The following is a 20850-nucleotide window of genomic DNA, read 5'->3' as shown; positions in this document are numbered from 1 at the left end:
AATTTGGCGAACCTCTTTGAAAGAGAAAGGGCTCCTCTGTGGATATCCTCCTGCAGGGGATGGTTTCGGCCTTTCTTCCAGGAATGGGAGACAGGAGGCCAAGCAAAAGACCTGCGTGTACCCCATGGGCACCTCCCGGCTTATGCCGCCCCGGTTCTGAAGGTTGTTCGTCGGTGGGGTCTGGAGGCGAGGGAGATCAAGACCATGTCGAGAAAATTTCTTGACAGAAAGGTCTTGTTGACCTGCTTCCAGAAGGCCCTGGCGCTCAGGGACTGCCCAAGTAGCGACCTCGGGGTGGGATTAAAACTTTTAAACTCTGTGAGGATTCCCCAGAAGTTTTGGGATCTGGCTTGGCGCTGCTTCCATGGGAGGCTGTATGTAAGGGGCAATCTGAAGTTCAGAAACTCCGATGAAAGAGGTTGTCCTCGGGAGGAGTGCGATGACACACTGGAAAGCATGGACCATTTCTTGCTTCAGTGTCCCTTCAATGCAGAGGTTTACAAACGGGTGGGTGCCTCCATCGGTTGGCCCGGTCTGACCAACCTCTCCTACGCTGGTTGGGCCTATGGGGCATTCGGAGACCTGGGTGGAAGGGATCATTGCACTTCTTTTTTAGTTAGTTTAGTGATCAGGTATTTCACGTGGAACGCATGGTGCTTAGTATCAACTCAGTGTAAAATCCTCCTGGAGGACGAGGTGTGTAGGAATATCATGGGTGACCTGGTGAAGGTCCGGTCTCTGGAAGTTGAGAAACTGGGTGCAGCCAAGGCCTCTCGACTTTGGAGGGGCTTCAATTTTAGGGTGCCCTAGGTGGAACCAACCTTCAGGGGGAGGGGAGGGAGTGCCCCTGGGTATTAGACTGGAGGTGGGGGTCTGCACCTGGCCATGACACCGGGAAATAGCGATAGGGACAGAATGAGAGACAGCAGGAGGGACAGATTAGTTTATAAAGTAATAAGGGATAGAGATAGGGCAAGCAGGATAGGTTTAGCGATAGGGACCGGGGTGGTGGTTGGGGGTTGGCTTTGGCCTCTGGGCTGGTGCTCTAGGGGGGCTTTCCTCTCTCTCTCCTCTGGTGATGGGCTGAGTAAGCACAAGTAGGTTTTTGTTTTGAGCTTTTTGGAGACAGAAAAAGGGCTTACAAGCAGCCAAACTTAGGTTTTCGGGTTTATGTATACAGTATGATATTTTGTTATAGTTATGTGTCGGTATGATTATATGGTATATAGGTATATGCATGGGTTTGTGTGAATGTTTAGGTAAGATGGGCAGTAGATAGGTGGGGTGGGGGGCCTGGGGGTGTGCCCAGCCTGATTCTGGACTACGTGGACGTGAGGAGGACATGAGACGTGGGATCGGGCTGGGTGGGTGATGTGTTGGGTGGTGGGGGCCAGCATCTGAACTATGCGGACATGGAAGGACATGAGGCGTGATGCTGGTTGGGGGAGGTGATGGCTGAGTTAGTATGTACAGGGTTAGGTATGAATGTGGATATGTTAATAAAATAAAAAAATGGAAAAAAATATATAAAAAAAAAAATAAATAATTGGAGGAAAAAATAAAAAATAAATTTTAAATGGAAAAAAATAAAAAAAACATTTATTTTTTGGGGGATTTGTTTGTTGTTTTCTTTTCTTTTCATTTACATGGTGCACTGAAGTAAGTGCACCATGGGATGGTAACTTTTATTTTTATTATTATTATTTTGTTTATATTATTATTATTGTTATTATTATTTATTTTGTTTTATATATGTGGTGATTTTTTTTAGGGGGCCATTGGTTGGCACATGGTTTTTAAGAATATGTTCTAATAAGTATGTTGTATATAATGTTATAGTTATGTTTTCTTGGGGTTGGGGGGTATAGGTGTGTGTATGAATGAGTGTGGGATTATAGTTATGTATGCATGGGGATTTATGTAAGAAGGGCCAGGCTGGGTAAAATGCGATGCACAGAAATGTTCATAAGATTTGTTTTGTTGTGATTGTTTTTTAAGTGCCGTTTATTTTGTAATGTTTTATATTTTTCTATTAAAAGAGTACCAGAGAAACGCAACTTAATACGTATTGCCCAGATTCTGTAGTTCTGAGAAATATCCCACATGTGGCCCTAGTGCGGTAATGGACTGAAGCACCGCCTTCCGAAGCAAAGAAGCGCCTAGAGTATTTTGAGCCCTCCTTTTTATTAGGCACCATGTCCAGTTTGAAGAGGTCTTGTGGTGCCAAAACAGTAGAGACCCCCTAAAGTGACCCCATTTTGGAAACTAGACCCCTTGAGGAATTCATTGCAGTTTTCATGGGGTGCATGTGACTTTTTGATCAGTTTTTATTCTATTTTTAAGTGGCGCAGTGACTAAAAAAACAGCAATTCTACGATTGTTTTTTTTATTCTATTTTTTTTTACAGCGTTCACTGTGCGCTATAAATGACATTCACTTTATTCTGCGGGGCGATACGATTATGGCGATACCAGATGTTTATAGTTTTTTTATGTCTTATGGCGTTTGCACAATAAAATACGTTTTGTAAAAAATAATTTACTTTTTGTGTTACCTTATTCTAAGAGCCAGAACTTTTTTATTTTTCCATCAATAAAGCCATGCGAGAACTTATTTTTTGCGTAACGAACTGTAGTTTCCATCAGTACCATTTTTAGGTCTTTTGCGGCTTTTTGATCTCTTTTTATTCCATTTTTTGGGAGGTGAAGTGACCAAACAATTGTGATTCTGGTACGGTTTATTATTTATTTTTTTACGGCGTTCACCGCGCGGGATAAATAACAAAATAATTTTGTAGTTCAGGCCGTTACGGACGCGGCGATACCAATTATGTATAGTTTATTTGTTTGTTTATATATTTTTATTAATAATAAAGGACTGATAAGGGAAAAGGGGGGATTTTTACTTTTAAATCTTTTATTTTCTTATTTTTACACATCTTTTTTTTACTTTTTTTTAACTTTATTACTTTGTCCCATTAGGGGACTTGAGGGCAGGAGGCCCTGATCGCTATTCTAATACACTGCACTACATGAAAATAAAATAAAATAAAAAAATGTCATACTTACTTTCCTCCTGTCCGGCCTCCAGCGATGACGTTTCATCCATGTCGCCGCTGCAGCCAATCACAGGCTGTAGTGGCGGTCACGCACGTCAGGATGACGTCAGAAGGCCGGCCTCCCGGGATGACGCTTCATCCCACGTGACCGCCTCTGCAGCCAATCACAGACTGCAGCGGCCTCTGCAGCCAATCACAGGCTGCAGCGGCCTCTGCAGCAAATCACACGCTCCTCTCCTGAAATACTCTGTGCTGCCTTAAACTCTGTGGACAGGTCAGGATCCTGTTTCTTTTAAATGCTGCTGGGGAACCCGCTCGATCCACTATATAAGGCTGCGCTACAGTGCAGCATTTAAAAGAAACAGGATCCTGACCTGTCCACAGAGTTTAAGGCAGCACAGAGTATTTCAGGAGATGAGCGTGCGGATCTTGTGCGGGGTGGTGACTTGCCAATCATGTGAAGGTGTTATTGAGGACAGGAGTGGAGGAGAGGTAACAGACTGAGCTACGTAATGGTAAGAGCAGAGTTCACAGCAGCACAGAGTATTTCAGGAGAGGAGCGTGCAGATTCAGTGCTGCTGTGAACTCTGCTCTTACCATTACGTAGCTCTCAGTCTGTTACCTCTCCTCCACTCCTGTCCTCAATAACACCTTCATATGATTGGCAAGTCACCACCCCGCACAAGATCCGCTCGCTCATCTCCTGAAATACTCTGTGCTGCCTTAAACTCTGTGGACAGGTCAGGATCCTGTTTCTTTTAAATGCTGCACTGTAGCGCAGCCTTATATAGTGGATCGAGCGGGTTCCCCAGCAGCATTTAAAAGAAACAGGATCCTGACCTGTCCACAGAGTTTAAGGCAGCACAGAGTATTTCAGGAGATGAGCACGGCCGGGCACGGGCAGCCGGTAGTTTTTCCGAGCCGTGCTCCCATTATAAAGTATAGGAGCACGGCCCGTAAAATAAAAAAAATAGAACATGTTCTATCTTTTTAACGGCACGGGCACCTTCCCGTCAGAAAACGGGAAGGTTCCCGTGGCTAACAGAAGTCTATGGGCCCGCTATTTCGGGTCGTAATTACGACCCGTTGTAACGGGTGTTTTTACGGTCGTGTACATGAGGCCCAGTAATGACGGGTGGCTACATGTGTGCACCCGTCATTACGGCAGCGTTGCTAGGCAACGTCTGTAAATAGTCACTGTCCAGGGTGCTGAAAGAGTTAACTGATCGGCAGTAACTGTTTCAGCACCCTGGACAGTGAATTCCGATCAGAATATAGAGTAACCTGTAAAAAAAACGTTCATACTTACCGAGAACTTTCTGCTTCCTCCAGTCCGGTCTCCCGGCCGTTGCCTTGGTGACGCGTCCCTCTCGACATCCGGCCCGACATTCCTGGATGACGTTACAGCCCATATGACCGCTGCAGCCAATCACAGGCTGCCGCGGCCTCTGCAGCCAATCACAGGCTGCAGAGGCCTCTGCAGCCAATCACAGGCTGCCGCGTCAGAAAAGAAGGTCAGGCTGGAGGAAGAAGAGGGACTCGTCACCAAGACAACGACCGGGTACGTATGAAATGCTTTTTATTTTATTTTTAATCAGGAGCCTCTTTTCTCTATCAGTGATTGATAGAGACAAGTGGCTGCCGATTTGTATAATATTTTTGACCGGGTTCGGTCAAAACGTGTTCGGCCGAAACAGGTGAAGTTCGGATTCGCTGCGAACTTTTCCCGATGTTTGGACCGAAACCGGGTTCGGTTGTCTCGGTTCGCTCATCTCTAATTAGGATTGTCCGTCTTAAAAAAAACATTTTCAATATCTTATTGGGGAATTCTGAGTTAATAGCCTGGGATGCATTGGCTACAAAGAGCATCTCTCTCTGGAGTTCCCGGAATGTTGATGCATTACATGGACAGTATACTTTGTAATGCTTACTTTCCCCTGTGGCAGTGCTGGTCAATGCCCTGTTTACACAGGGCAATGATCGGGAACGATTGGTTCACAGGATCATTGGCCGTGTAAAAGAGCCTTTACGCAAAGCATTTTAATTAAATATTATTGCCATTAGATGCATTTCATCAAAAAGCACAAGTCCGTGTCGCCCCAGTCGAATGTACTATTGTATCAATCAGATTAATAGACATTTAAAATACATACCCTCTGTTTCTGTCTTTCTTGTTTGAAAATCATTCTGCTCCTATGGAAAAAAATAAACTTTATTTTTGTGCAATATACCAAACTCTAAATGTACTGTAAAATATAAACAAAAACTCAGCTTTTTAACCCCTTAAAGGGGTTATCCGGGGACCAAAAATTTGCTTTGCATTCATATTTTTATGTAAAAAGAAGTCACTTACTAATATACTTTAATTAAAAATCGGTATTAAATGGTGCCGTTCAAACACGGTGAATTGTTCCCGGAAGTCCTGGAGCTTTTCTAATATTGATGACTGTCACATTGCCTATTGCTGGAGTCCACGAGCAGCACATCAGCTAGCGCTTTGCTCGGGACTCCAGCACTGCTCCCGACATTTGGTCATTGACTTCAGGGGTTTCCTATAGCTGGAGTTCCCGAGCAGAGCAGTGACTTCAGGGGTTACCTATCGCTGGAGTCCCCGAGCAGAGCATCAGCTGATGCTCTACCCGGGGCCTCCAGCATTGCTGCCAACGTCACTGTCACTGTCCATATATGGACGGTGATGTCAGGAGCAGTACAGGAGTTCCCAGGCAGAGCATAAGCTGATGTTCTGCCTGGGGACTCCAGCACTGCTGCCAACTTCACTGTCCATATATGGACAGTGACGTCGGAAGCTGTACAGGAGTCCCCAGGCAGGGCATCAGCTGATGCTCTGCTCGGGGACTCCACTACTGCTGCCAACGTCGCTGTCCATATGAAAGCCACCCAACATTTGTAAAGCAATCTCTTCCGAGTACAGCAGTATCCCACATGTGGTCATAAACCGCTGTTTAGATACACTGCAGGGCTCAGAAAGGCAGGTACTTGGCATGCAGATTTTGCTGGAACGGTTTTTGGGTGCCATGTCGCATTTGCAAAACCCCTGAAAGACCAAATCAGTGGAAACGCCCCAAAAATGGAATTTATCAAGGGGTATAGTGAGCATTTTGACCTCACAGGTTTTTTGCTGAATTTAGTGGAATTATGCTGTGAAATGTAAAATTCTAATTTTTTCGGACACAACGTGGAAATTTTACATTTTTACAAGGAATAAAAGAGAAAAAGCACCCCAACATTTGAAAAGAAATTTCTCCCGATTACGGCAATACCCCATATGGGGGTCATTAACTGCTGTTTGGACACACGGCACCGTGTTGCATTTGCAAAACCCTAAAGGTACCAGAGTACAGTGGAAGTCCCCAAGAAGTGACCCCATTTTAGAAACTGCACCCCTCAAGGCATTTATCATTTGCCTGGACATATGACAGGGTTCAGAAGTGAAGAGCACCATGCGCATTTGAGGTCCATTTTGAGGATTTGCACACAATTGGCCCACAACTCACGGGCTGAACGTGCTCCATACACTGCGGGTTTCAAATGTGTTTTACAGCTGACACCCAGGACTAACGGCAAGGTACAGCGATCGCGCTGTTACTGGCCGTTTAACCCCTCAAATGCTGTGGTCAATCGCGACCGCAGTATCTGAGGTGTTGAAGAGGGGGCAGCCCCCTCCGACAGCTCATCGACGCTCCCACAACGTGATCGGGGGATACTGATGGTTGTCATGGCAGTCCAGGGGCCTAATAAAGGCCCCCAGGACTGCCATCACTCTCCCTCTGTTAAGGCTTAACAGTAGCCTGTAAAAATTACAATATACTGCAATACATTAGTATTGCAGTGTATTGTACCAGCGATCTAATGATCGCTGGATCAAATCCCCCTAGGGGGACTAATAAAATGTGTAAAATCAAAGTTTAATAAAGTTATTAGTAGTGAAAAAAAAATATTAAAAATATATATATTTTTCCCATTTTTCCTCTAAAGTAATGTAAAAAATAAACAAAATTGGTATCACTGCGACCGTAAAAGTCTAAACTATTACAATATTACCATTATTTAACTCGCACGCTGAACGCCATAACAAACAAAAATTTAAACCGCCAAAATCGCTGTCTTTGGTCACCTTAGCTCTAAAAAAAAAGTAATAAAAAGTGATCAAAAAGTTGTATGTATAAAAAACATAGTACCAATAAAAACTACAGCTCGTCCCGCAAAAAATAAGCCCTTACACCGGTCTATCTACGAAAAAAATAAAACGTTATGGCTGTAAAAGTAGTAAAATATTAAAAAAATTATATAAATTTGGAATCACCGTAATAGTCTTGAGCCGCAGAAAAGTTAAGTTGTTGTTTTTACCGCACAGTGAAAGCCATAAAAACGAAAAACAATGTAGCAATCTCAATTTTTTCACAATTTAAGCACGCAAAGATTTTTTTTCAGTTTCCCAGTACATTATATGGTACTTTAAATGGTGAAATTAGAAACTACAACTCCTCCCACATAAAATAAGCCCTCACACCACTAAATTGACAGAAAAAAAAAAAAAAAAAGTTATGGCACTTGAGACAGGGAGTGAAAAACTAAAAATAAAAAAATGTCTGATTGTGGTTTACCAAAAATGGTTTGTTATGTAAAATAATTTATAAAAAAATTAAATCAAAAAAAGTATAAATATTGTCCGTAACAAACCTAACTATAAAATTATAAGATTACTTAACCCCTTCCCGCGATTGGGCGTGACTGTACGTCCGGAATCAAAGTGAATTCTTGCAATAGGGCGTACAGTTACGCCCACGCTTTAAACTGTCACCATGTCAATAGACACTGTGACAGTGTCCTGATCGCAACGATCAGAGACAGTTGCCGAGCAGGACTCACAGCACAGGACCAATCAGTGTGGTCCCGTGCAGGCAAGAGCTGTGATTGGCCAGTCAGTACTGACTGGCCAATCACAGCACAAGAGGCTTCTTTTGCCGGCATCTCCGGCTCTGACAAGCTCATTTCTGTCAGGGAGCTTGTCAGAGTCGGAAGCCAGTGAGAATACAGTGGAAGATTGTTAAAAAACAAAACAAAAACCCAGCGATCTGCCCCTTTTGTGCCCACTGATCACGCCCTTTGGTGCCCACTGGTTATAAAATATATTATATAATTACAGTCACCCACAGTGTCCTTCTGCCGTGCTGTGATCTGTACCCAGCTATCACCTGTCGCAGTACCCGGTCGCCATCACCCTGCTATGTCACTAAATTGCCCACTGCCCAAGTTCCCTGTTAGGTAGCAATGCCACGTCTCATTTCGTTTTTCCCCTGGTAGGTAGGGTACCCTTACACATTGAATGCAGCAGGGTCGCTGGTCTGTTCTCATTACCCAGTTGAGAGTAGCGCTGTTTATTTTTTGTTAAACAAAAATGTTAAAAAGACGGTTAAAAATTTTTTTTTTAAAAAGAGTTACAAAAAAAATGTGTTACTTAGTTACTAGCTCAACTAAATTATTTAATATGGCCAAAAGAGTCTTCACAGCCGAGGAAGGGTATCAAATGATGTGTTCCGATATGGACAGCGCAAGTGAAGGTGAAGCAGTTCTTGCTTTCATCTTCATCTGTATCCACTGACTAAGTCTGCACCCCCCCCCCCCCCATCTGCGCAGAAGAGCCGTAGGTCCTGCTCTGCCTGAGCGGACATGGGAAGCTGCGGATAATCATGCCCCCCAGGTTCCTGAATTTCCAGCCCCCTCCGGCATTCCAATTGACAGTACGGGTTTCAGCCCCATTGATTTTAACGTTTTTTTAGATTTAATGGCCCAGCAGACCAACATCTATGCGGAACAGTTTATCGCCCAGAACCCGGACTCTTTTTGTGGGAGAGGCCAAAATTGGACCACCACAAACGCAGTGGAATTGCGGAAGTTTTGGGGCTTATTTTTAAGCTTTGGTCTCGTAAAAAAGCCCAGTATTAGAGACTATTGGTCCCCTGATATTTTATATAACACTCCCCTTTACCGCACAATAATGACAAGGATGCGATTCGAAGCCATCCTAAAGTTCCTGCATTACAATGACAATAGTCACTGCCCACCCCCACAGGACCAAAATTTTGATAGGCTCTATAAAATAAGACCATTAATTGCCCTATTCCCAAAGTTTTTCCCAAGTTTATACCACCCAACAAAATATTTTGGTGGATGAGTCATTGGTAAGCTTCAAGGGTAGACTGCACTACAGGCAGTATCGACGCAATGAAAGAGCCCGGTACGGCATACAACTGTACAAATTATGTGAAAGTGCCACCGGTTACACTTACTCTTTCAGGGTTTATGAGGGGAAAGACTCCCATATAGATCCCCCAGAATTCCTAGGAATTAGTGGAAAGATCGTATGGGATCCTGTTCATCCTTTGCTCGGCAAAGGATATCATTTAAATCTGGACAACTTTTACAATAGTGTCCCATTGCTAAAAGTTCTCTCGTCCAGATCCACCTTGGCGTATGGAACAATCCGCAAAAATCAGAAGGGCCTCCCCAAAACTTTACTGGGTCAGATCCTAAAATTAGGAGAGCAGAGCTGTCTGCAGCGACGATCTGCTGCTCCGGAAGTATAAGGCTAAAAGGGACATCCTTATACTGACCAGCATTCATGACAGCAGCTGCAGCCTTGTCCCTGTACATGGATCCACCACCCAAGTTCCCAAACCATATTGTGTACAGGAATAAAACAAATATATGGGTGGCCAGGGGCGTAACGAGGAAAGACTGGGCCCCATAGAAAACTTTTGACTGGGGCCCCCCCTCCCCAGGGTGTCACACAACCTCCCCTTGTAGATAGTGCCTTTTTTACAGCCCCCTCTGTAGATAGCGCCATACATCCCCCTGTAGATAACGCCATACAGCCCCCTCTGTAGAGAACGCCATACAGCCCCCCCTGTAGATAACGCCATACAGCCCCCTCTGTAGAGAACGCCATACAGCCCCCCCTGTAGAGAACGCCATACAGCCCCCTTTGTAGATATCTACAGAGGGGGCTGTATGGCGTTCTCTACAGGGGGGGCTGTATGGCGCTAACACAACACAGCCCCCCTGTAGAGAACGCCATACAGCCCCCCCTGTAGAGAACGCCATACAGCCCCCACCCCCTGTAGAGAACGCCATACAGCCCCCACCCCCTGTAGGGAACGCCATACAGCCCCCACCCCCTGTAGGGAACGCCATACAGCCCACACCCCCTGTAGGGAACGCCATACAGCCCACACCCCCTGTAGGGAACGCCATACAGCCCACACCCCCTGTAGGGAACGCCATACAGCCCACACCCCCTGTAGGGAACGCCATACAGCCCCCCCCCCCCTGTAGGGTACGCCATAGAGCGTCCACCCTACGAAAAAAATGCGACCTACAGAAGACATGTATCCCCTATCCACAGGATAGGGGATACATGTGTGATCACTGGCAGCGATAGGGAGAACGTAACCTCTGACTTCTGGCGTCTGCGCAGCTCAATAAAAATGAAAGGAGCGCTGGTCACGCATGCGCACAAACGCGACCGGCGCTCCATTCATGTCTACGGAGCTGCCGACACAGACCCCGGAAGTCCGAGGTTTGTGATGGAGAACTTCAGGGGACTTTCGGTCTCCCGTTCTCCCTATCGCTGCCAGCGATCACACATGTATCCCCTGTCTTGTGGATAGGGGATACATGTCTCTTGTTTAATGGCAGAGCGGGGAGATAACTCCCTGCTCTGCCGTAGTGTTCAGAGGCGTCCCGCTGTAGCAGCCACAGCGGCTGCTAGCGGAGCCTCCGGCCATGGTGGGGGCCCGTGCCGGCTGGCGACACGGGCCCCCTCATGCCGCGGGCCCCGTAGCAGCCGCTACGGCGGTAGTTACGCCACTGTGGGTGGCGTTGACCTGTCTGACCAGGTCATAAAACGATACAGCGCCATGCGAAAGACCAAAGTATGATATAAAAAGCGGTCATCACACAGATGACAGAATACAATGCCTTTGTCCTCTGCAGATATGCTCGCAATAGGGATACATTCCTGCAATTTCAGGAAAAGGTCATCAAGGCCCTGATATTTGCTGAACAGGTGGGAGAGGGCAGTTCATCTGGTTCTTCCGTCAGCAGGATAATTCCCAGCCAGCATTTCCCCACAGAAATACCCCCACTGAATAAAAAAACAGAAGCCCCCCAAAAAAATGCAGTGTGTGCGCCAAGCGAGGCATTCATAAGGACACCACATACCAATTTGAGACGTGTCCCACAGATCCCGGCTTGTGCATGAAACAATGTTTCAAAATATACCATACCTTCTTGGATTTTCAATTTATTCATTCTTCATTCACCTTTTCTGTCTCCCATATTGGCCATGACCAATTATTAATTTTTTTACTGACCAGCCCCATTTAAAATTTGTAAAAAAACACCTAAAACAAAACTAAAAATTCTCACTATACCAAGGACCCGAGGGAGTGTCTTTCTCACCTAGGTTGCAAATCTGGGTGAGAGGAAAAAATCCAGATGAGATTGGTTGTCTCAGCAAATCTTTTTTTGCTGAGGCCTTTGATTTATTTTTTGGGATGGATTTTATGAAATGGTGGGTAGGTAGGTAGTGGGACCTGCCATTCCCTCTCCCTCCATTGCGGGTTTTCCAGGTTGTCCTCCTTAGTTACTAAAATTAAAGTATTTCTTATTATACCCCTAGATGAATACCTAGAGGGTTGTCACTTCACAATTTAAAAATTCTCACAATACCCCTAGATGAACACCTTGAAAGGTGTTACATTACAATCTAAATCTTCTCACTATACCGCTAGATGAATTCTTTGAGGGGTTAAGTTTCCTATATGGGGGTCACTTTTCTGGGTTTCTAATGTTTTGACACCCCAGAGCCTCTGTTTTCATGACACAGGGCAGTAAATGCCATCGTAGTAGGCCTCAGATGTTGCATGTTGCTCTTTACCTTCTGAGCCCTGCCATGTGCTCAAACAGCAGTTTATCTCCACAAATGGAGTATTGCCGTATTCAGGAGAAATTGCGTAACAAACTGTGTGTGCTTTTTCTCCTTTAACCCCTTGTGAAAATGATGAATTTGGGGCTAAAGCAACATTTTCTTTGGGAAAATTTACATTTTCTTTTTTTACTGACCAGTGTATGAAACACCTGTGGGGTCAAAATGCTCACTATACCCCTAGATGTTTTCCTCAAGGGGTGTAGTTTCCCAAATGGAGTTACTTTGGGGGGGTTTCCACTGTACTACTACCTTAGGAAATATACAAATGCGACATGGTGCAGAGAAATCAATCCAGCAAAATCTGCGCTCCAAAAGCCAAAGGGGTGTAGTTTCCCAAATGGAGTCACTTTTGGGGGGTTTCCTTTGTTTCGGCACCACAAGACTTTTAACCTGACATGGTGCCTGAAATATAATCTAAGAAAAGGAAGGCCCTAAAATCCACTAGGCCCTCCTTTGCTTCTCGAGCCTTTGTTTCAGTCCATTAGCCCACATGTGGGCTATTTCTAAAAACTGCAGAATCACGGCAATAAATATTCAGTTGTTTGTCTCTGCTTAAACCTTCAGTATTACAGAAAAAATTGATTGAAATGGAATTTCACCAAAAAACAAATGAAATTTGCACATTTTACTTCCACTTTGCTTTAATTCCTGTGAAACGCCTAAAGGGTTAAAAATAAACTTTCTGAATGCTGTTTTCAATACTTTGAGGGGTGTAGTTTTTGAAGTGGGATGATTTGAGAGGGTTTCTAATATATAAGGCCCTCAAAGCCACTTCACAACTGAACTGTTCCCTAAAAAAATAGGCTTTTGAAATTTTCTTGAAAATGTGAGAAATTGCTGCTAAACTTATAAGCCTTGTAATGTCCTAGTAAAATAAAAGGATGTTCAAAAAACGATGCCAATCTAAAGTAGACATATGGGAAATGTTATCTAGTAACTATTTTGTGTGGTATAACTGTCTTACAAGCAGATACATTTGAATTTAGAAAATGATAATTTTTTTGAACATTTTCTCTACATTTTGGTGCTTTTCACAAAAAACATATTGAATATATCGACCAAATTTTTTCACTAACATAAAGTCCATTGTGTCACGAGAAAACAGTCTCAGAGTCGCTTGCATAGGTAAAAGCATTCCCAAGTTATTACCACATATAGTAACACACGTCAGATTTAAAAAATGAGGCTCTGTCATTTAGTCCAAAAGTGGCTGCGGTGGGATGGGGTTAACCTGCACGGTTTATATATATATATATACACACACATACATATTCATACACACACATATATATATATATATATATATATATACATACACACACACACACACACGCACACAGTAGGTAGAAAAAAATGGCACTTCAGAGAATTCAAGTATCACGGTGCTATGCGTCCTTGACCGTCATCCACACGCTCCTGAATTGGATACACAAACGAGGAAATAGACGCAGCACTCCAACACACATATATAGAGAGATAGAAAGCAGCAGCACTCACTGAAATTGTTGTACGGGTGCCCAGCAAGGCGTCCTGATCCTCGGACGAAATATCAAATATAGAAAGAAAACTTGCAGCACTCCAGTATGAAAAAAATGGTTTATTCAGTCAAACACACAGCAACGTTTCAATCCTACAATAGCACCTTTCTCAAGCATACACACACATATATATATACTGTAAGGGAATTAGGTAGCGGGACAGTCGTCTCCTGGGGTAGACGGGCACTCGGTATCAAACACGCCAGTAAATTTCAGTCCGCACAGCAAAGATCTGGTACTACTGGCCTCAGCCAGTTTTATTTACAGGTTGTACATGAAATAAAAAGAAAACTCTATGCCTGTCCGGCACTAACTATACAGTAGGTATCCTAACTAACACAGTGCAGGCCTAATGCCTGGCACCATAAACCATGCAGACCATACAACCTGTTATGAACGCAGTCGGTTTGCTCTCATAAGCTCCTTTCCCCAGGCTGAGAGAGAGTGTGACTGAACTGCAGCCTTTTTAAAGGGCTATCACACCTGACCCCTGATTAATAGCTAGACAGCCCAAGACCAGGACTGTGTGGACGGAGCGGGGACCCACCCATCTCTCCCCACCAACAACCAGGCCCTTTTCCAGGTTTTAGACAAAACCTATTGCAGAGGGAGAACCACATTCTCTGCTGATTTTATTCCCTGGTTGTTTTCAGATAGTAGAAGACAGAAATCTTGGGGAAATATAGACCCCATCCACAACCTGTCCAAATGATCTGTCACATTTCCTCCGCCCCTGTTTCAGACTAGTGGCTGCAACACATCTGGTCACACAGCAATGAACTCGGGACAATGCATCTGCATTTCCCATTTGAGTCCCTGGCCTGTGTTTTACAGTAAATCTATATTCCTGTAAGGCCAAGAACCATCTTGTGACCCTCCTATTTTTCTCTTTGTTTTCACACATCCACTTAAGGGGGGCATGATCTGTGATTAATTCAAAGTGACGACCAAGAAGGTAATAGCGGAGTGCCTCCAGTGCCCACTTAATAGCAAGGCACTCCTTCTCAACTATAGCATATTTTTTCTCATGGTCGTTCAGCTTCCTACTCAGATATAGTATGGGATGTTCTTCCCCATTTCGTACCTGTGACAGTACAGCCCCCAGACCCACATCAGATGCATCCGTTTGTAGAATAAATTCTCTTTTAAAATCTGGGGTAATCAATACCGGCTGAGCACACAAAATGTTTTTAAGAGCCTGAAATGATTGTTCAGCCTCCGGTGTCCACTTGACCCTTAGGCCTTATTCACACGACAGTGAAAAAAAATGTCCATTTAAAACTGATCAACTGTCAGTTTTTCATGGCCATTTTGCATCAGTTTGTCTCTAAATTTTCATCCATTTCAAGTCCATCTGTCCGTTTTTAATGGCCGTTTGACATCCATTTTGCATCAGTTTTTCATGGCCGTTAAAAAAACTGATGAATTTCATTGGTCAGGCTTTTTTTGTCCCAACCCCCTGAAAACAACCAAAGGAAGGTCACATGTTCACCTAGACACTATTTACAGCCTCCCTGTATATGATGCCACACGCCCCCTGTATATGATGCCACACACCTACCTGTATATGATGCCACACGCCCCCTGTAGATGATGCCACACGCCCCCTGTATATGATGCCACACACCTACCTGTATATGATGCCACACGCCCCCTGTAGATTATGCCACACGCCTCCCTGTAGATGATGCCACACGCCTCCCTGTAGATGATGCCACACGCCTCCCTGTAGATGATGCCACACGCCTCCCTGTATATGATGCCACACGCCTCCCTGTAGATGATGCCACACCAGCCTCCATGTAGATCGTGCCACACCAGCCTCCCTGTAGATCGTGCCACACCAGCCTCCCTGTAGATCGTGCCACACCAGCCTCCCTGTAGATGCCACACCAGCCTCCCTGTAGATGCCACACCAGCCTCCCTGTAGATGCCACACCAGCCTCCCTGTAGATGCCACACCAGCCTGCCTATAGATCATGCAACATACTCACGAGAGCAGTGCCGTCTCTCCTCTTCTTCACTTGTGGTCACTCGTCTGCACGGGATCTGGCAAGGCAGCGCGACGGGGCGATGACGTCATCGAGGCGCCTTCAAACCCGAGTGACCACAGACGAGTGACCACACCTGAAGAAGCGCCGCAAACGTGAGTATGCCAACGATAGCCAGCAAGGGAACTAGTAGTTCCCTTGCCAATCCCCATGTAACAGATCCGTTTTTAACGGTTGTTACATGTATTGACAGCCGTTAAAAACGGATCCATTGACTTCTATGGGGGCCGTCAGGTCGTTAAAACGGCCAAAAATAGGACATGTCCTATTTTTTGACGGCCATTATTCACGGGCCGTTAAAAAAACGGCCGTGTGAATGCACCCATAGAATAACATTGTTCTGAAAACGGCCATGTGAAAGCCGTTAAAAGGACGGCCATCACATGGCCGTTTTTCACTGTCGTGTGAAAGAGGCCTTACAGAGTCTTTCCCTTTAGTCAGGTCTGTCAAAGGGGCTGCCAGTGAAGCAAAGTTTGGTATAAATCTTCTATAGTAGCCTGTGATCCCCAGGAAAGCACGAACTTGCTTCTTGTTTACAGGGTGGGCCTCAATTTTATTTACTTGGGGTTTCACCAAACCACGGCCAATTGTATACCCCAGATACTTGGCTTCCTCCAATCCAATTGTAAATTTTTGGGGATTGGCAGTAAATCCAGCCTCGGCAAGGGAATCAACAACTGCCTGTACTCTAGGTAAATGGGATTCCCAATCTGGACTTTGGATGATGATGTCATCAAGGTATGCTGCTGCATACCGCATGTGGGGTCTTAAAATTTTATCCATAATTCTCTGAAAAGTTGCTGGCGCCCCATGTAAACCAAAGGGCAGGACAACATAATGAAACAACCCATCAGGCGTGGCAAAAGCTGTTTTTTCCTTAGCGTCTTCAGAAAGAGGTATTTGCCCGTACCCTTTAGTTAAGTCTAGGGTTGTTATATATCGTGCACTTCCTAGTCTATCAATGAGTTCGTCAACCCGCGGCATCGGGTAAGCATCAAATTTTGAAATAGAATTGAGTTTACGGAAGTCATTGCAAAACCTCCAACTGCCATCTGGTTTTGGAATGAGGACTATTGGGCTAGACCATTGACTATGGGATTCCTCAATTACTCCAAGGTCCAACATTTTCCTTACCTCCTCTGTAATAACCACTCTCCTTGCCTCTGGTATTCTGTAAGGTCTCAACTTAACCTTTTTACCTGGTTCAGTAATGATGTCATGTTTAATTAGACTGGTGCAACCTGGGATCTCAGGAAAAAAAATCCTTATTTCTAATTAGGAAACTTTGCATCTCTACCTTTTGGGTATTTGCCAGGGTGTCCGGTACGGTTACCTCTGCCAGCAATGGCTTCTTCGAGCATACACGCTCAGGTTGAGACAAAGTTCCTGCAGCAAGAGAGTGTCCGTCTTTACATGGTTTTATTAGATTTATATGGTACACTTGCTCAGGCTTCCTTTTCCCTGGCTGACGAATTTTGTAATTCACCTCGTTTAATTTTTCCATTACCTCAAAAGGGGCCTTGCCACTTAGCCAGAAATTTACTTTCAATGGTTGGTATAAGAACAAGTACCCTGTCACCTGGTGCAAAAGAACGTGATCTGGCACTGCGGTTATACACCCTTTGTTGTGCCACCTGAGCCTGGGCCATATGTTCTTTAACAATGGGCATTACTGCTGAGATTCGATCTTGCATTTCTGAAATGTGTTCAATGACACTTCTATAGGGTGTAGCTTCTCCTTCCCAGGATTATTTTGCTATATCTAAAAGGCCCCTGGGATGACGACCATATAGAAATTCAAATGGAGAATACCCTGTGGATGACTGAGGGACCTCACGTACTGCAAACATGAGATAAGGAAGAAGAAAATCCCAGTTTTTCCCATCTTTATCCACAACTTTCTTTAACATCGCCTTTAGCGTTTTATTAAATCTTTCTACTAATCCATCAGTCTGTGGGTGGTAGACCGATGTACGCAGTTGTGTGACCTTAAACAATTTACACAACTCCTTCATTACTCGTGACATAAAAGGGGTACCCTGGTCTGTAAGGATCTCCTTTGGTATTCCCACTCGACTGAACACCTGAACCAACTCTTTAGCAATGGTCTTGGATGACGTATTACGCAATGGTATAGCTTCAGGATAACGAGTAGCATAATCCATAATAACTAAAATATGCTGGTGGCCTCGTGACGATTTTATAATAGGCCCTACCAGGTCCATTGCTATTCGCTCAAATGGCACCTCAATAATTGGTAGAGGCACCAAGGGACTACGATAGTGTGGTCTGGGAGCCGAAATCTGACACTCAGGGCAGGAATCACAATAATTTTTCACATCTTTGTGAACCCCAGGCCAAAAAAATCTTTGTAGGATTCTCTCAGTGGTTTTTTCAAATCCCAAATGTCCCCCCATATTGTGGCCATGAGCAAGATCTAGCACCGTTGTTCTAAATGCTTCAGGGACCACTAATTGTTCCAAAAGATCTTCTCCCTTTTTTACCACCTGATACAACAGGTCTCTTTTTATAGCCATGTAGGGAAAAGAAAGTCTAGTATCTGGCTCCACAAGTTCCACATCAATAACCTTCACATTTTCCCTGGCTCTCATTAGGGTAGGATCTTTTAAATGCTCAGCACCAAACCGATCTTTTCTGACTTCAAGATCAGGCATATTGTCAGTCAGGGGTTCTTCTCTCTCTGGATTGCTCTGACTCTCTGTAGGGACAGTATCACTATGGTCAGCTTCCTCAGAGTCTCCAGCCATGACAGAAAATGGAAAAGTGTGTGCGTCTACCGCAGCCACTCCCGCAGGCATATATACTTCTGTACTAGAGTTACCCCTAACATTTTTGTCCTCATATACAGGCAGTGTAATAGTAATTCTATTTTCCCACAACTTCCAGAAATGTGGGAAATCTCGCCCCACAATGACATCATGCATTAACAATGGTACTAAACCCACCGTGAACTTTACTGCACCAAACTGGGTGGTTATGTCCACCATAGCAGTGTGATAATCACGGGCATCCCCATGTATGCAAATTACATCGATGGTCTTATCCTGCCATTTTCTGGGGTTTACCAAATCAGACTTTACCAAAGTCACCAAACTGCCTGAATCTAATAATGCATTTACATCTTTACCTTCCACAGAAATAGTGCACATTTGTTTCTCACCAGATACATTAGGCAATGCAGTACATGCTGGCCGAGCATACAAATACAAACTATGGTTTATATATGCAGCATCATATTGCATAGGTTCATCAGTCATTGGGCAATTAGCAATCACATGACCTGGCATATGACATCTAAAGCATCTTATTAAGTCTTTACTGAGTCGCTTATAAGCCACAGACCTCCCTGGCACAGTTTACCAGTCTCTAGACCCATCAGTCTCTCCAGAAGTAGGCACAATTCTATCAGATCTGCCAGCCCCCTTTTCCCTTAGAACAGTCTTACCAGGTAATCCTGTAGTTCTCCACTGTGGGGCTAGGGTGCGCTGTGGCAGATTCATCAGCTCCTCGGCTGCTGTGTACCTCTCCACCATCTCTACTAGCTGGTCAGCATTTTTGGGATCCCCATGGCTTACCCACTTGCATAAGGCAACAGGCAGGGACCTTAAGTATTGATCCATTACCACCCGTTCCACCATTTGTGGACCTGTCAGGATCTCCGGCTGCAACCAGGTTTGTCCATTTGGTAGGCCCAGTTGTGCACACTCTGTGCGCGGACGGAAACTAACTCCCAGTCTGGTTAAAATTTCCTTTTTCAGCTTGTCATATTTGTAGCATCCTGGTTATCCAAGTCAAAGTATGCCTTCTGCCGTTCCCCTTAAAGGAACGGTGCCACAAGTCCTGCCCACTGTTCCTTTGGCCAACCCTCTCGTTCAGCGGTTCTTTCAAAGGTTGTTAAGTAGGCTTCCACGTCATCTGCTGCTGTCATCTTTTGCAAAAAATGGCTAGCTCTTATTGCTGTAGAACTGGAACCTGCTGCACCTGGAATCCTTTCAACCACACTGGTTAGTTGCTGCACAACACCTTTTAAAGCATCCCGGTCTTTTCTTTGTTCAGCTTGTGTAGCCTCCAGTTGGGCAGTCAGTCTGCGGTTTGTTTCAACCAGAGCCATCTGCTGCACCCTGGTAGCCTCCTGTTGTGTTGCCACAGCATGCAGCATCGCTTTAAGCATCTCTTCCATCTTCTAAGGTGCAGAGTATCAGTCTTTGGAAAAATGCAATATATAAGGGACTCTGGCCCTTTAAGGTGTTTTTTTTTTTCCCACAGTGCCTAAAGCTTCCTCCACCAATTGTAAGGGAATTAGGTAGCGGGACAGTCGTCTCCTGGGGTAGACGGGCACTAGGTATCAAACACGCCAGTAAATTTCAGTCCGCACAGCAAAGATCTGGTACTACTGGCCTCAGCCAGTTTTATTTACAGGTTGTACATGAAATAAAAAGAAAACTCTATGCCTGTCCGGCACTAACTATACAGTCAGGTATCCTAACTAACACAGTGCAGGCCTAATGCCTGGCACCATAAACCATGCAGACCATACAACCTGTTATGAACGCAGTCGGTTTGCTCTCATAAGCTCCTTTCCCCAGGCTGAGAGAGAGTGTGACTGAACTGCAGCCTTTTTAAAGGGCTATCACACCTGACCCCTGATTAATAGCTAGACAGCCCAAGACCAGGACTGTGTGGATGGAGCGGGGACCCACCCATCTCTCCCCACCAACAACCAGGCCCTTTTCCAGGTTTTAGACAAAACCTATTGCAGAGCGAGAACCACATTTTCTGCTGAATTTATTCCCTGGTTGTTTTCAGATAGTAGAAGACAGAAATCTTGTGGAAATATAGACCCCCATCCACAACCTGTCCACGTGGTCTGTCACAATACATATATATATATATATATATATATACACACAGAAACGAGACTAGAAGCAGCACTCAGCAAAAATGTGAATTTCACATTTTTTCTGAGTGCTGCTTCTAGTCTCGTTTCTTGGATATATGCATGAGGAGCACGTCACTCCTTATCTTTAAAGCTAGCACCAACCGTTTTCTTGGATATTTACGCAGTGCTGCTCCTATCCCCTGTTGTACATACATATATATACATATACATAAATATATATATATGTATATACATACATACATACTGTTAAGGATCTGCCAGGCACAGCT

At 44.6% G+C, this 20850-nt stretch overlaps 1 protein-coding gene across 2 annotated transcripts in view; it reads right to left on the bottom strand.

The window, feature by feature from the left end:
* Nucleotides 1-20850, bottom strand: part of REDIC1 (regulator of DNA class I crossover intermediates 1) — a 243801-nt gene that overhangs the window by 216523 nt on the left and 6428 nt on the right. For both annotated transcript variants that reach the window (XM_075857251.1, XM_075857250.1), the window contains exon 2: nt 5212-5251. In XM_075857251.1, the coding sequence (XP_075713366.1) occupies nt 5212-5251 (40 nt within the window). The remainder of the gene's footprint in view (nt 1-5211; nt 5252-20850) is intronic.

Source organism: Rhinoderma darwinii, chromosome 3 (genome assembly GCF_050947455.1).
Source record: "Rhinoderma darwinii isolate aRhiDar2 chromosome 3, aRhiDar2.hap1, whole genome shotgun sequence".
NCBI lineage: Eukaryota > Metazoa > Chordata > Amphibia > Anura > Rhinodermatidae > Rhinoderma > Rhinoderma darwinii.
The sequence above is the reverse complement of the archived record's forward strand: the minus strand, read 5'-3'. Positions and strand labels throughout refer to the sequence as shown.